We start from the raw sequence: 15675 nt of genomic DNA, 5'->3' as shown, positions 1-15675 counted from the left end.
GTGCATGACCCGATTAGTCGACTAATCGGAAAAAATAATCGGTGATTAGTCGACTATTAAAATAATCGTTTGTGGCAGCCCTAATTTCAACTATCTGCAGCTGCTAAAATTTTTAAGAAAAACCTTTCAAAACTTTCAGAGTTTGTAGATTTCATCTTAAGTTTTTAAATATTTTTTTAAAACTTCACAATATTAAAAAAATGTCTTATACTTGACATTGTTTCTTTCCGATCCCTTTGTCCTTTATCTGCTTCAGATCATTACACATGAAGTGTTTGTTTGATTTCTAAAGCATGATAAACGTGTTTTAATTATTTAAACAGTTAAACCGTTCAGTTGGATGTGATGAGTGGTCACGTCTCCGTCGTCCGTCTCCAGGTTCTGGCTGAGCTGCAGACGTCCTGCAGCAGACACGCCCCCGCCGTGCTGAACGTGCTCAGAGCCCGCCGGCGTGAGATCCGGCTGGCTCTGCTCGGCAGAACCAACTGCATGTCCTCAGCCGTGCTGCAGGACTTTGACTGGAACCTGAAGGTAAACTGAGCTGAGCCTCAGACATTCATGGGAACATTTCTCTGATGAATGAGAACACCGACGGTTAGACATTTACCTGAACAACAATATGTTCAGATGAACCATTTACAATCAAAATTGGCAACAGCATCGTCTGGAGGTCCACAAGGTTCTGTAATTGGGCCTAAGCTATTTATATTATTTATCAATGACATTCATCAAATCTAAAAAAAAACATGAACTTTCTGTTATTTGCTGATGATTCGACTGTTTACAGTTAAAGGAATAATTTAGAATCAAACAAGGAAAATGAACTGGTTATATTACACAGGCGGTTTGAGGCAAACAAATTAGTCTTAAATTGGGAAAAAAATAAATTTAGGATTTTTGGAATAAGAGATTATGGTGAAAATAGTACTATTGAGGAATTTGTTATTAATAATGTTTCTAACATAAAATTTCTAGCAGTGGTAATAGACTTATTTGGAAATTCCATATTGATTACATAAGTAAGAAAATAAGTAAAAACATTTGTATTTTATATAAAGCAAAACATATTCTAGATCAGGGGTCACCAACACGGTGTCTGCAGGTCTCTTCTAAAAATAGCACCACTCACTCGTGAGGTAAAGTTCAATTTTATTCTGTTGCTATTTTTTAACTCTACTTGCTTTTACATAGAGTTAAATATTAAAATGTCTTAAAAATGTGTTCATGGTACATGAGTAAGGTTAGGTGACCTCTGACCTACTCCAGGTCAAAGATCAGTAATTTAGTTAAAAATGCTGCAGATTTGGTCATTAGTTCAAAATGTGACAAGATTTGTTTAAAATGTGTATGTAGATTAAATAAATGATAAAAATGGAACAACATAGTGACATTTTTCCATGAAATATAAGTGATCATCAGAATTACTGAGATGAATAAAGTGCTGAATATTGATAGTTTTTTCCTAATTTGTTGTCATTGTTGATAATTATGGTGACAAAACAATGTTTTCACATAGAGGAGAATCATTATTAATAATGAATAATTAAAGGCAAACTAAGACAATTTGTTATTTCAAACTTGTAGTCCCTCATATGACTATGAAGTAACCCTCAGTTTCAAAAAGGTCGGTGACCCCTGGACTAGATAAAGATGCCTTACATATTTATACAATTCCTTAATTGTCCCATACCTTCCCTCAATCACTGAAATAAAAAACCACAAACAATGTTGTTGTTTAAAAGGCTGTATAATAAAGTAGTATTTGAAATGTATAAGTTATTTTAAAAACATGTAGGTAATTATGTGGATGTTTGTGATCTGGATGGTTGAAGTTGTGTAGTGTTTTGTTTAAGGGCATAAATAATAAGACTTGGTCTTCATCAACCTGCTTTTTACTCATGCGTTACATTGTTTCTTTTATTGCGTGTTTATGACCTTTTGTTTATTGTGGATCATGGTGGCGCATGAGAGAAAACTGTCTGAGCTCTCTAGAACCAACAGAACTGAGCTCAGGTTCTGGTTTCATCCTGGAGAAAGGAGGAGTGTCTATTTGTTTTGAAATGAGGTTCTAAATTCTGAATTTGACCTCCTTCTATTTTCTATGTTCTCGTCTCTCCTTGTAAAAACTGTCATTCACAATCAGCCTGAGTAGAGTCGACAAATAAGGGAGGGATTTAGACTTAACAGACTGCAGAGGGTGGAACTAAACTGCAAATAACATCAACAGAGCAAAAACAAATGAAAGATCTCAACAATTAAAACAGCTGAACAATCTAAAAAAGAAAAAACAGAATTGACATTTTAGACATCGAAACAAATCTTAAGAGAAATGTTCTGTCTAAAGATGTCATAACAAATAACTTCCTGCTGAAAATGTTCATGACATTTTATTTTTATTTTGTTTCCTTTTTTAATGGTTCCAAAGTGTAATTTTTTTTATCAGGAGGTTATTTTGTGTTTTTTAGTGATTTAGCCTTCTGGGCCACCGTACCACAGAACCACTGAGATATTTGTTACTTTTAGTGCGGAGCGTCAATGTTGGGATGTAAAAGACGCCGTTCATACCAAAAACGTACAGATGAGGGCGCTAGTGGGTCTGCTAAGATCATTCATTTATAGCCATGTGTTCACTCTACATTTTTAAGAACATACAATTAAAACATGGACGATTATATTATACAAGAAATCAAGCAAAGTTTTAACAAATAATGAAAAAATCTATTGAAGAAAATTCATTTTTAAGGGAAATTCCCCTTTAAGTGTATTTTATTCTACTTTGGTACAAATGATACATTCAAAGAAGCGTCTGACTGAGCTTGGGCTCTCTGTGCTGCAGTTGGCGTTATCCAGCGACAAGATCTCGTCCCTCAACACGCCACTGCTCAGCCTCAGTCTGGACGTGAGGGAGAACGGAGCGCTGCGGCCCGTCGCCGTGGAGATGAACAAGGAGGAGCTGAGCGCCCTCATTAGCTCTCTAGAAGCTGCTAATAAGGTGAATTCACTGAAAACTGCTCACTGCTGCACTGCTGAAAGCTGACGCTGCGTTACCCACGATGCACCTCAGCGCCGTGCTGTGCACGTGTGAGGCTCTGTCTCGTCTGCAGCTCAACCTTCCTAATGTTTTCTCAGTTCTCCACGTTCCAGTCTGGGGTTTCAGACGGACAACAGCAGGGGTTCAGAGTCAATCACACAAGAGTCCAAAATCCAAAACACACCTTAGATCGAGGGCTGAACAGGATAAACATTTACTGAACACTCTAAAACTACATTTTTAAAACTATAAAAATGTAACTTTTTAACATAATTATGAACTAGATATATAGCATTACCTGCAATAATGCTAGTGTGAATGCTGTAAAATGAATTTGACCGCTGAAGACGCTGAAACTGATGGCTGAAAACAGTAAAGTTGATTGCTGAAATTGCTGAAGTTAATAGTTGAAATTGCTGAAGCTGATAGCTGAAAACACAGAAGCTGAAATTGCTGAAGCTGATAGTTAAAATGCTTGAGCTGATAGCTGAAATCACTAATAGCTGAAATCGCTGAAGCTGATTGCCAGATAAAATATTAGCTAAATACCAAATTAGCCGAGAAAAACAAAAAAAGTAGGTTAGTCAAAAACAGCTAAGATTTAGCTGAAAAATAGCTAAAATGAAAAAAGCCTAAATTAGCCAAAACAGCTAGCATGTACCTGAAATATTAGCTCCAAAACAGCCTAAAAAAATCTTAGTAAATTCCAAAATAGTCCAAAAAAGTAGTAGAATGTCAATTTTTAAAACTTTCAAAGTCTAACTTTTTTAACATAATTATGAATAATAAAAAGGCAGGAATATTATTCCAGAATAAATCAACTTAAACCTTAAATAACTTTCAATATTTTACTCTCCATAAAAATATATTTTATTCAAATTACACAAGTTAGAAATGAGAGCAAGATAACATCGAGTCATTAATGACAATAAAATAAAATGATCTGAAGGGCCGGATAGAATAACCCGGTGGGCCAGATCCGGCCCCCGGGCCTTGACTTTAACACATGTGGACTATAGGTTCTAAATCATTCTTTAAAACTAACCGACCTCAAACAAACCTGGGTTTAACTGATCAACCCACACCTTCGATTTCATGTTTCTGCAAAGCTGCTGTTGCACTCTCTCACCACCTGGTGGCAGCACTGTCAAAGTTTAACCTTGGTTTCTTCAGCAGGTGGAAGAATTCACTTCATTCTTCTGAGCTTTAGAGGAGGAGCCAACAGTGTTTGAAGGTGTGTCTGTGTTTCACTCAGGTGATGCTGCAGATGAAGTGATGAAGATCCTCAGGGTGGAGTTTCTTTCTGATGGAGTTCCATCATCATCATCATCCAGCCTTCACCTCACCGCAGCATTCAGCATCACACGATCCGGAGCTGACGATGACATCAGTGAGGATCCACACATGAACCTAATTTCACATCTGCAGTCAGGACTGCGGGTGAACTATTCCCAAGAATAAAGGAGAAAGTGTCACCATAGAGCTACAGTTAAACAGCACACACACTGAACCTGATTAATCAGTAGAACTGAATCAAGATGACAAATAAATTTAGAAAAACAGAGAACCCCCCCCAAAAATCCTTGTTTCCTTCATTGTGACAGGGAGCAGCAGCTCTCATCACCAGGATCTTATGTAAGTCCAGTTTGTGCTGCAGTCGGAACAACCTGCAGCCATGAATCCAGTCTGAACCGCACAGGCTCTCGTGTTTGGGAAGTGGGGGGGCAGCTCTAATGTATTCCCTGAAAAGCCCCAGCAGAGGAGTTACTTTGTGAGTAAGTGATGAAGAGCGGCTGACCCAGTTCTTCACTGCAGCTGCAGAATCTGTGCCGCGCTTGAAACTCCGGTCTTTGTCCCGGATGTTGAACTGCAGTCAATAAACCTTTTATTTTCACCCTCTGACGAGTGGGAACTTCATTTTTGACATCCAAGTGCCATATAGTTTTATTTATATTTTGTGTAGCTCAAACATCAACTTCAAAGGCTCTGAAGTGTTTTGAAAGCATGACGTTTTCTTATATTTTCAAAATAAATGCAGATCTTAGCCAGGCTCTCATCAGTCAATTCAATTCCATTCAATTCGATCAGTCATGTGACTCTGCTTTTAGTTGTAAGTTTAATGACAAAATGATGTTACTACACCTAAAGGAACTAGAAGAGTTGCATTATCTGTGATGATGCTAGTGTGAATGCTTTTTGCTGAAAGTAGTTGCTGAAGATGCTGAAGCGTTTTGCTGAAAATGCTGACGCAATTGACTTTAACTGCTGAAGGGATTTGCTGAAAATGCAAAAGTTATTTGCAAAATGTTACATTTGCTAAAAGACTGGAAATTTCGTCAAGGAACTACGAAAGAGTGTTGGAGTTGACCTAAATTTCAGAAAAAATTGTAGTAAATTTGCTTAAAATATATGGCAATTTCGCAAAAGTATTTATTGTGATGGTTAAATAGGAACTAAACCCCAAATTAGCCCAAAAAACAACAGTAGATGCCATATTAGCCAAAAAAAGCTATCTCGTTACTTAAATACTGGCTAAATTTCAAAATAGCCTAAAATTCCCTGGTTAACAAAAATAGTAAAACACATTAGCCTGTAGGTAAAATAAAAGCTAAACTCTAAAGTAGGCCTAACCCCAGTAGATAACAAATTAGCAAAAAAAAAAAGCTAACGCATTACTTAAATACTAGCTAAACTCCAAATTAGCCTAAAATTCCGCAGTAAACTAAATTAGTCAAAAATGATAGCATGTTGCTAACATAGAAGCTTAACTCTAAATTAGCTTAAAAAAACCCTAGCAGATAACAAATTAGCCAAAAATTTTAGCATGTTGCTAAAATATTAGCGAAACTCAGAATTTGCATAAAAAAAGCTAACGCATTGCTTAAATACTAGCTAAACTCCAAAATAGCCTAAAGTTCCGGAGTAAACTAAATTAGTAAAAAATGTTAGCATGTTGCTAAAATAGTAGCGAGACTCAGAATTCGCATAAAAAAACCTCATTAGATGCCAAATTAGCCAAAAAAAAGCTAACGCATTCCTTAAATTCTAGCTAAACTCCAAAATAGCCTAAAGTTCCGGAGTAAACTAAATTAGTAAAAAATGTTAGCATGTTGCTAAAATATTAGCGAAACTCAGAATTCGCATAAAAAAACCTCATTAGATGCCAAATTAGCCAAAAAAAAAGCTAACGCATTCCTTAAATACTAGCTAAACTCCAAAATAGCCTAAATTTCCCCAGTGAACTAAATTAGCCAAAAATGTTAGCATTTTTCTAAAATAGAAGCTAAACTCTAAATAAAAACCTTACTCTCCAAGATTAATACATTGCCCATGAATATATTTAAAGGTTTGTTGCTAATATACATTTTACATTTTAAGACTTTCTCATTCATTTCCTATGAGGCATATTTTGCTCATTATTTCAAAAACTATAAAGTTCACGAATACCAAAAGTGCAAGCGGTAATGTCCAGAACGAGCTGAACTTTTTGATACCAAGATTATTGAAATTGATAAAAGTGTGATTGAGTTTTACGTGCCGAAAAACATACTAAAAGGAGCAGGAAATCACTAATCACTATAGTGGGAATACTTATGAAACATTTACACAATAAATAAATGGGACAAACTCCACCACATCTCTTTCCTTACATTGAACTAAAATAAGGCTTTATAAAGGCTTAAGATGTCTTAAACTCTGGTGAATGTGATTTATAAAAATCTTAAAGTTTGGTTTTTTATTACTTTATTTAAGGTAAACTGAAAATGTGACCAAATCTGCTGTGTCAAAAATAGAAATACAGCAACAGGAATGAGCAATTTTGGTTTCTTAGAACGTTGTTTCAGCATAATGAGCTGCATATTATGACCTTTTGACCCAAATGAAGGGAAAATGACCAAATATTATTATGTCTGTATGTATACTATACTATATTATAGACAGAGTCTTGTGTTTCTGGTTCTATGTAGACGTGTGACTTAAAGTTGAAGGTCCTGCTCAGTATGAATTGAAAAACTACAAGATAAATGTTTTATTCGACTGAATAACAATCATAAATACTTTTTGTCATAAATGACACTTGAATAAACGTATCGTATTTTCCGGAGTAAAGGTCACGAGAGCAAAAAATGTCTAATCTAGAAGAAGAAAGCTCTGTATGGAGTATAAGTCGCACTTCTGGGAGAAAAGTCTGACGTTTCAGAACAAATCTGCCCAGTCCAGTGTATATATACTAAAAAATAAGTAAATAAAAACAAGAATGATGTGTATAAGAAAAATATCACAGTTTTAGAGGAAAACAGTCAGATTCTCTTCATGTTTGACACTTTTTCTGCCACTGTTAATAGCAGATACTTATACTCAGATTGTGCGCCCTCTAGTGGTTGTTAGAGGAATAACCACTAGAGGAAAACTGGTGTTTACTGGGAAAATAACAACTATATGAGCCTATTTATGTCTAAAAAAACACAAGTAAGTTCCTCCTGGGTATAAGCCGCACTCCTGGATAAAATATGAAAAGAACTGTGGAAATACTGGTAAACCTGATCTGTGTAGTCCTACTCCCTTCTTCAGTGCTCGTCTGCTTTTTGCTCTGGTTTGTCTGTTGTTCCAAACATGCCGCTCCGAGAAACTTTCTGGATTTGATCATCGTGAATGAGTGAATGTGACTGTAAACCACTGGGTCAGGGGTCGGCAACCTTTAACTGTGAAAGAGTAATTTGGGCTTGTTTTCTACAGATCAAAACCTAGAAGGAGCTGCATAGTGTTACTTTAGTCTTTTAAGAAATTTGGATTTGCATTTATGACCTTTTCTTTTAATAATATGAATAATGTGTTTTTTTGGCACAAACTAAAGCAAAATAAAAAGAAAAAGCATCTCTCTTGGTTTTTTTTAACATATGAAAGAAGCTCTAATAACTTGTTTTCAAAATAAAAGATGCTCTGTGCCAAACAGGATCATCTCAGTGCAGCTAGTAACCATTGTTGTTCAGCATAAGATAATATGTGATTTTAACTCATAAAAGATCAAACTTTTTACCAAAGTTTTGCTTTGTATATAAAATCCGTTCATTCTGGAGGTAGAGTTGATCAAACAAGACGTCTTCAGGTCAACAGGATGTAAAAACTTACATAGTTTATCATCTATGTGAACCTCAGACATCAATTTATACATTTAACTAATCTAAGTTAAAGAAATTATAGTTTAGTAATCCTTACTTTAAAAAAATGCTATTTTATTTTTCTTTTATTTATTTTTGTTCTTCTTTTCCCCTCTTTGTCTTCAGCAGTCTTACACTGCTGGGTTTTGTTATTTTAGTTTGGGGTTTGGTAGTCTTAGTTCTTTAGCTTTAATGAAAAATGCTAATGTTTGAATTCATAATAGATTAGTCATTGAAGTTTTGTCATTTGTGTTTAGATTTTTAACATGTCAAACTACTAAGTCCCAAACTGGCAGGCCATTTGTGGTCCTGAAGTGGTGTGAATATTCAATGTTAGCTCCTGTTTCACGCAGAAGACATTGCTCAGTAGAACATAGACATGAACAAATGTTCCAGGCCGAGCCCGGTTTGAGTTGAAGTCCTGTTAGAATGAAGTTGTTCATTCTTACCTGTTGATTCACGTCGTTCATTCTTCTCTCCGGGAGATCATGCCGATTATCTTGTTGTTCGCTACATGCCTTTTCCTGTCGGAAATCTTCCACGAGTTGCAGCAGAGGTGTTAGCTTAGCTTCAAGTTTCAGCAAAGTGTTAGCTTAGCTTGGATGTTAGCAAGCGCAGCTCTGAGCTTTGCCAGACCAGAAGTATCTTGATTTTTCTTTGGTGCCGTGTTCAGCTCTCTTAGTTACAGAATTATTACTGCTTTGCAGTAACTCTATGATAATTCAATATTAAAGTTGCTTGTAGACGCCTCTAAGAAGACGACTTTTAACGAGAGTTGAGGAGAGTTGAAGACATGTCTGAACTGGAACCAGGATTAAAACTCAAATCTTCAATAAACTTGTTAAGAAGACAGAGAAAATGAATAAAAGATGTAGAGCATGTGTCAAAGTCAAGGCCCGGGGGCCAGATTCGGCCCTTCAGATCATTTTATATTATTGTTATTAATGGCCAGATGTTATCTTGAGCTTATTTCTAACTTGTATCATTTTGACAAAATATATTTTTATGGAGAGTAAAATATTGAAAGTTATTTAAGGTTTAAGTTGATTTATTCTGGAATAATATTCCTGCTTTTTTATTATTCTTAATTATGTTAAAAACTTACACTTTTAAAGTTTTTTAAATTAGCATTCTGCTAACTTTTTGGACTATTTTGGAATTTACTGAGATTTTTTTAGGGTATCTTGAAATTTAGCAAATATTTCAGCTACAAGCTAGCTGTTTTGCCTAATTTCTTTCTTTTTTGGGGGGATTTTAAGGATATTTTGAAGTAGCTATTTTTTCAGCTACATACTACCTGTTTTGGCTAACCTAATTTTTATTTATTTATTCATTTATTTTTTTAGTTTTTTTAGACTAATTTGGCATTTAGCTAATATTTTAGCTGGCTATCAGTGTTTTTAGTTATCAATTTCAGCATCTTCAGCAGTCAAATTCAGCTTACAGCATTCACACTAGTATTATTTATCACAGGTAATTCTATGTAGTTCATAATTATGCTAAAAAGTTACATTTTTAAAGTTTAAAAAATGTAGTTTAGAGTGTTCAATAAATGTTTCTCCAGTTCGGTCCGCGACCTAAGATGTGTTTTGGGTTTTGGCCCCTTGTATGATTGAGTTGTTTAACCCATAATAAGAATCAGTCGACAAAAAGCAAAAGACAGCAGCTCAAGGTCTTTAAATCATCTCAGGGTTTATTCTGGAATAACTCTTATGAAAGGCAGCCCTTCACTCCTGCGGAGTAAAGTCGGTTCGGGTGGAGTGACCTATGTTACATCTACATGAGGCCCCGCCCCCTGAGCGGTTAAACATTCAACGGGCCGCCTGCCTGGTACAATAACAGGAGACTTCAAACCGAGATCCTGTGATCCAACCGATCACTCTGCGACCGTTTACGTCTGAACGTCAAGCAGGTTTATTTACATCATCTTCAAAACCAAAGAAGAATAAAATCATGAATGCAGAAGTTTGATTCCATCCTGAAGCTTCACCAGCTCAGCAGACCCCACCACTCAAGAGTGATCACAACACAAGGCTGATACAGATGCAAATGTTAAAATGATCATTTCCAGAGTTAAAAATCAACTTACAGCTAAAGTGTTGGTGGAAACTCCATGGTGGATGAGAATGGACTGTCGATGAAACACAGGAACACCAACGCCTCCACTTCCTGTTTAGAGCCGCTCTGATCATGCAGTCTTAGGAGTATTTCATTGTTCAATCAAGGAAGAAACAAAATACATAATAAACAAAAGTTTCTGGGAAAATCGTATTTTTGTTCATAAAGTCATGACATTTTAAAATAAAATCCTAAGCTTTTGTAAAACCTGTTTTTGTGTAGGAGACTTGTATAAATGTGTGTAAATGGAAACACACCGTTTCCTCCTCAAACCAGTCCAGGTTCCTACATCACAAACATGGAGGAATGAGGGAATGGAATCACCCGCATGTTTTTATGGCTACTTAAGCTTCATCTTTAAAAATAGTCTGTTGTGGTAACCTGTTGTGTACTCCCTAACCTTTCATGCTTCATGCATCTAAGTTATATCCTGATAAATCTAAATGTGTCTGCTGCAGATTCATAAACGATGAGTTCAGGGCCCCAAAAACAGCTGAATGTGTCTCATCACAAAACATATGATGCCTCATAGAACATCAGAGAAGTTCTGCTGGTGGGAACCTGTGTCAAATCTTTGGACTTAGGCGGTCCAGCGCTGACAAACAACCTGACACATGTGGGGGTGCATTGTTGACTGTATATGAAAACTGGATTGAGTGAGTAGAAAGTGGTTCCAATGAAATGAAATCAATTCAGTCGCCTTGTTGGAAGTCCACACCAGGACCGCTTGAAAATGGGCAACACCAAGTCTGTCGAAGTTTGTGAACGTTCGAGGTGAGACCACATGCTTTTATTAAGACATCTGATTGGCCAGTTTATAATTTACATAACTTTAAGTACTGTTCATATCAGCAGTCTTACTCTGCTGGGTTTTGTTATTTTAGTTTGGACCTTGATAGTCTTAGTTTTCAGGCTTTGTTTATTTGTTTTCTTTAGTTAGTTTTGGTTAGACAGCCACTATCAGGAGCTGCTGACTCAGACGGTCGACATGTCTGGATCAGCAGTCTCCATGATTTATTTTATGTTTGGATAAGGAGAGATAAAAGAGACACATGTGGATCTGGAGCTGCAGGTTGTAGACTCCTGCACCAGTGTTGCCATCAGGAGCTAAACACCTGTGGCCCTTAAAAGAAGAGTCTTCATAACAACCTCGGGAAAACAGACCAGTTATGCTTAATGTCAATAAATCAAGTACATGAGAATGAACATTGTCTATATATGAGAACTGGACTGAGTGACCCAAACAGGAAGTACCTGCTGGAACCAGGAAGTCAAAATCCCATAGACTTCTATAGAGAAATAAACAGCTGTTATTCAGTTATTCTATTGGTCAGAATAACCCCCCTTACTCTGATACATTTTTAACACGTTCTTGATAATCCTCTTTATGCTCATTAGGTTTTTCTGTAGTGCAACTTATTCAAGTTACACACTGACCAATCGGATGTCTGTAATCAGAGACAGCATGTTCTTGGTGAAGACGCACATGGATCCCCATGCGCTCACACTGGAGTGACCCGCTGCAGTCAGTAAATGTAAAGCTACGCCTACCCCGCCTTCAGCAATGCATGTTTTAATGAAAAGTCTATGGAAATGCATGGAAATGGCGTTTTCGACTTCCACATTCAAAACTCGCAAAGCTTCGCACATTTTTAAGACCATTTTTGGGCTCTATGTCCAAAACAAGCAGCCACTGAAAGTGCATAAAAAGTCAGAGTTTGACCAATCAGGGACTCAGAGTTGGTGGTGACGTTGGATGGTGTTTCTTTTAATTCCCTAAAGTGTCAACTGTTTAAAAACTGATTACGGGGGAAATCAATAACAGTTTGTTACAGCAGGAATTCTGTCATATATCAGAATAAAGCTGTGAAAGAGAAAAGCCTGGAATAAAATTCATGAGATTTGCACCGCTTAGACATTTGGCACCTCCGACTGGTGGTGGACATGCACTAGTAAACATTAAAAAAAAGAAGAAGAAGAAGAAGAAGAAGCCCCACCCTGCTTGTCCAATGTGAACACCATGGACCAAACACACTCTTGAACGCACACCACATCTCTGGTGAGGACATAACTTCAGAGGGCAACAGAGTAGAACCTAAAAGTGACTTAAAGTAGTTTCTACTGAGTCTGGATGAGCTGTTCAATCCTGTCTGATCGTCTGATTCCAGCCAGTTCATGGTGCTTTCAGCAGGAGTCCTCCACCAGCTTGTTTGAAGATGTCCCTTTGAGCTGACGTCTCACTTCCACCTCGTCCCTTTTTCTATTGTCCAGCAATGAAGCTCCATTTACATGCAAAAGATGGAGAAACAGAAAAAGACAACAAAACAAACTACCATAATGTTCGCATACCCGGACATTTTTTTTGCCATGTTGGGACTTAAAAATACCAAATTTGACTATGTCTTCTAAGATTCTAATCTTTTACTATCTAAACTTGACACAGAAAGTAAGGACGTTTGTTAGAATAGATCTTTTTAAAAGAAAGTTTCCAGTCTTCTTCCACTGGAAAGCCTGCTTGTTTTGTTTCTAGAGTTTGTAGAGAGCTGGCACTGGTAGGAGGAGCAGCATACCCACAAATCTTCACCTCTTTCCCTAAAACTGAGCTTGTATGAGGGCAGTTTAAGTGAGGTGGGGGCTGCCCCAAATCATGATGCCACCTCCACCATCAGCTGAAAGTGCTTTACTCCATAGAAGAATAGATGAACATGTTCGGCCATGCTGCTTTTCACGTAAATGCCTGCGTCTTACGAACTCCTTAACCCTTTAACTACCCATCAAGACAAAATCAATTGAAGAAATGTTTTTCTTTTCTGCTGCTTATTGCATAAATCTGCAACCCTCAACAGTTTAAGAAGCCAATTTTTACAGATTACAACCCGGAGCCACAAAATTTTACGTCACCTTTTACTATTACTACTGTCTTTTTTTTTCTTTTGGCAGAAATGAAACATGAACACAAAGATCCAATAGCCTTTTTCCCCATAACTCTAATTTTTGCTGATAAAATACTTTTTTCCCCACAAAACACCAATTTGTGGATAGAAAATACCAAACACTAATTTTTTGCCCACAAAAATATTTATTTGTGGCCACATAATACTAATTTATACCCACAAAACCCTAATTTGTTGATAGAAAATACAAATGTGTGCCAAAAAATTGCCAACTTGTGTCCTCAAAATGCTATTTTTTCTGGCCACAAAATACAAATTTACATACAAAATAATAATTTGTGCCCTAAATAACTTAATTGGTACCCACAAAATGCTCAACTTTTGACCGGTTTATATGACGTCCTTTCAAAATAAAAGACATAAATAATGCAGTTGTAGGCAGTGAGATGTCAGCAGTGATCAATTCCCAATTAGTTAACTATTAAAATCCTCATTTGTGGCAGCCTTACTCACAGTCATTGTTTTTAAAAGTAAGTTTTCTAAAAGTGTTCTATTTGGTTGAGCAGGCAGTTAAAGGGTTAAAAAGGCTTTCCAACAGTTTCTAAATGATTCCCAAACATCGGTACTATTAATAATTTATCAGACAACAAATTTCCTTACTTTTTGTGCTTGATTATTTTTGTATGTAGAGCAAAAGTGATTGTTTTTTTATTAAAGTATATGTCTCTCTTTATATAGATTTATTTATATACCATATTTTATATTAAATTGTATTTACAATGTACAGACCAGCTCTTCCTTCTCTCCAAAAGAGGATATGTACAAGTGGTCTTACCACTCCTCTTTGCATCTCTGTACAGGACTTAGGTAGTTTTTCTGTGAAACTGTGGGTCTGCCACAGAGGCTCACTGCTGCGCCCTAGTGGACATAATACAGCCAGTACACCAGGTTGAAGAATATGAATGTGATGGGAAAAACTACTCGGGACCACTTGTCTATGGCGTTGACATCCGTGAGGTCTGGTATCTTGACTTTCAGCTGAGAGGCCCTCCTTCTCAAGCGGCTTTTCTTAGGTCCGAGTGGTCGGTCGATGGCAGGTCGTCCGTAAAGGTCCCGGCTGGCCATCGGCTTTCGGTACTGTATGCTGGCACTGTCGTAGGAGAACATTGTGGCCCGTGGGTCATGGAGCGAGCTCATCATATCTGGTCCACCCATCTCTGTGGGCATGTTGGACAGGAGGATGCTGCCGTGAGCATCAACCTGACAGAAGGGGTTCAAAGGAGGTTTTCAGTGGCATCCTGACCAGCATCCTGAGTTTACATACAAACTACATCCTGACTGCCGCTCACCTGAACCCTGCTGCTCTCCATTCTGCTTCTGTTCTCGTTGTTGGATTTGGCTTTCTCTGCTGCCTTCTTCTGCAGGTGAGGACCTCGGCCGAAGAAGATGTAGTTGACGAAGGCGTACTCCAGCAAGGCCAGGAACACGAAGACAAAGCAGCCCATCAGGTAAATATCAATGGCCTTGACGTAAGGGATCTTAGGCAGGGTCTCTCTGAGATGGGTGTTGATGGTGGTCATGGTCAGCACAGTGGTGATACCTGAAGATTTGAAAGAGTAAATTGCAAAAATATCATTCAGACATGGTTTACATACGTGTGAGGAAAAGTTTTCATTTGAGACCAAAAAAAATGCCAAGCAGCTGATGAGAAGTGGGAGTCTGAAGACCTGATCGGATTCAATTCTGTAGGTCCAAGACTGAACCAGCAACCTTCTGGACAGAGTGTTATTTTCCTAACCACGAGGTCAGCACAGTCCCAACCTCTACGGAGCTAAATTTTGGCCAATATTATTTGAAACCCAATTAATAAAAACTTAAAAAAATATTGGTGTTTTGCCAAATAAATGTAAAATGTCCCAAACTTTTTGTTAATCTAAAAAATTCAAAATTTCAATTTCAAAACTTTTTTTTCAGTTTTAATTCCTTTTTGAACTTTCAACTCTTTTTTGTTGTCTACGAATCTGAAAATTTCAGTTTCAAAACTCTTGGTCCCCCTGGGGCGGGGCTAACACGAAGGACCAATCAAAGTATTTGGATGCACACTTTTTACAAGATATAACTCTGATTTTTATCCCGGTCTTGGGACCACTTCAGCCTATGATGGTACAGACTAAACAGAGATTTTCTGACCATAATCATCACTATTCTCAGAGTCAGTGAATGCACCGGGACTGAAGTTATCACCCTCATTGATTATAATTGGTCCTTCGTGTTAGCCCCGCCCTAACGCGCCACAATGGGGTAAAAAGTTTTGAAACTGAAATTTTCAGATTCGTGAACAAAAGGAAAGAAAGAGTTGAAAGTGAACAAAAAGTTTTGAAATTTTCAGATTTGAAAACGAAAAAAAAAGATTTGAAACTGACAAAAAGTTTTGAAATTTTCTGATTTGAAAACGAAAAAAAAAGATTTGAAA

At 37.1% G+C, this 15675-nt stretch overlaps 2 protein-coding genes across 3 annotated transcripts in view; one reads left to right on the top strand and one right to left on the bottom strand.

Moving 5' to 3' along the window:
* commd8 (COMM domain containing 8) overlaps positions 1-4933 on the top strand; it is a 9168-nt gene extending 4235 nt beyond the window's left edge. For both annotated transcript variants that reach the window (XM_036209919.1, XM_036209920.1), the window contains exons 4-6: positions 379-531; positions 2837-2992; positions 4287-4933. In XM_036209919.1, coding sequence (XP_036065812.1) covers positions 379-531; positions 2837-2992; positions 4287-4307 — 330 coding nt within the window. In that variant the 3' untranslated portion in view covers positions 4308-4933. The remainder of the gene's footprint in view (positions 1-378; positions 532-2836; positions 2993-4286) is intronic.
* A 4924-nt stretch (positions 4934-9857) lies between these two features.
* gabrb1 (gamma-aminobutyric acid type A receptor subunit beta1) overlaps positions 9858-15675 on the bottom strand; it is a 33943-nt gene continuing 28125 nt past the window's right edge. Inside the window, exons 8-9 of the mRNA XM_024271782.2 lie at positions 14552-14802; positions 9858-14462 (exon numbers count right to left, since the gene is read on the bottom strand). Coding sequence (XP_024127550.1) covers positions 14121-14462; positions 14552-14802 — 593 coding nt within the window. The 3' untranslated portion in view covers positions 9858-14120. The remainder of the gene's footprint in view (positions 14463-14551; positions 14803-15675) is intronic.

Source organism: Oryzias melastigma, linkage group LG22 (genome assembly GCF_002922805.2).
Source record: "Oryzias melastigma strain HK-1 linkage group LG22, ASM292280v2, whole genome shotgun sequence".
NCBI classification, from domain to species: Eukaryota; Metazoa; Chordata; class Actinopteri; order Beloniformes; family Adrianichthyidae; genus Oryzias; species Oryzias melastigma.
Note: the sequence above shows the minus strand (reverse complement) of the source record. Positions and strands in the feature narration are given on the sequence as shown.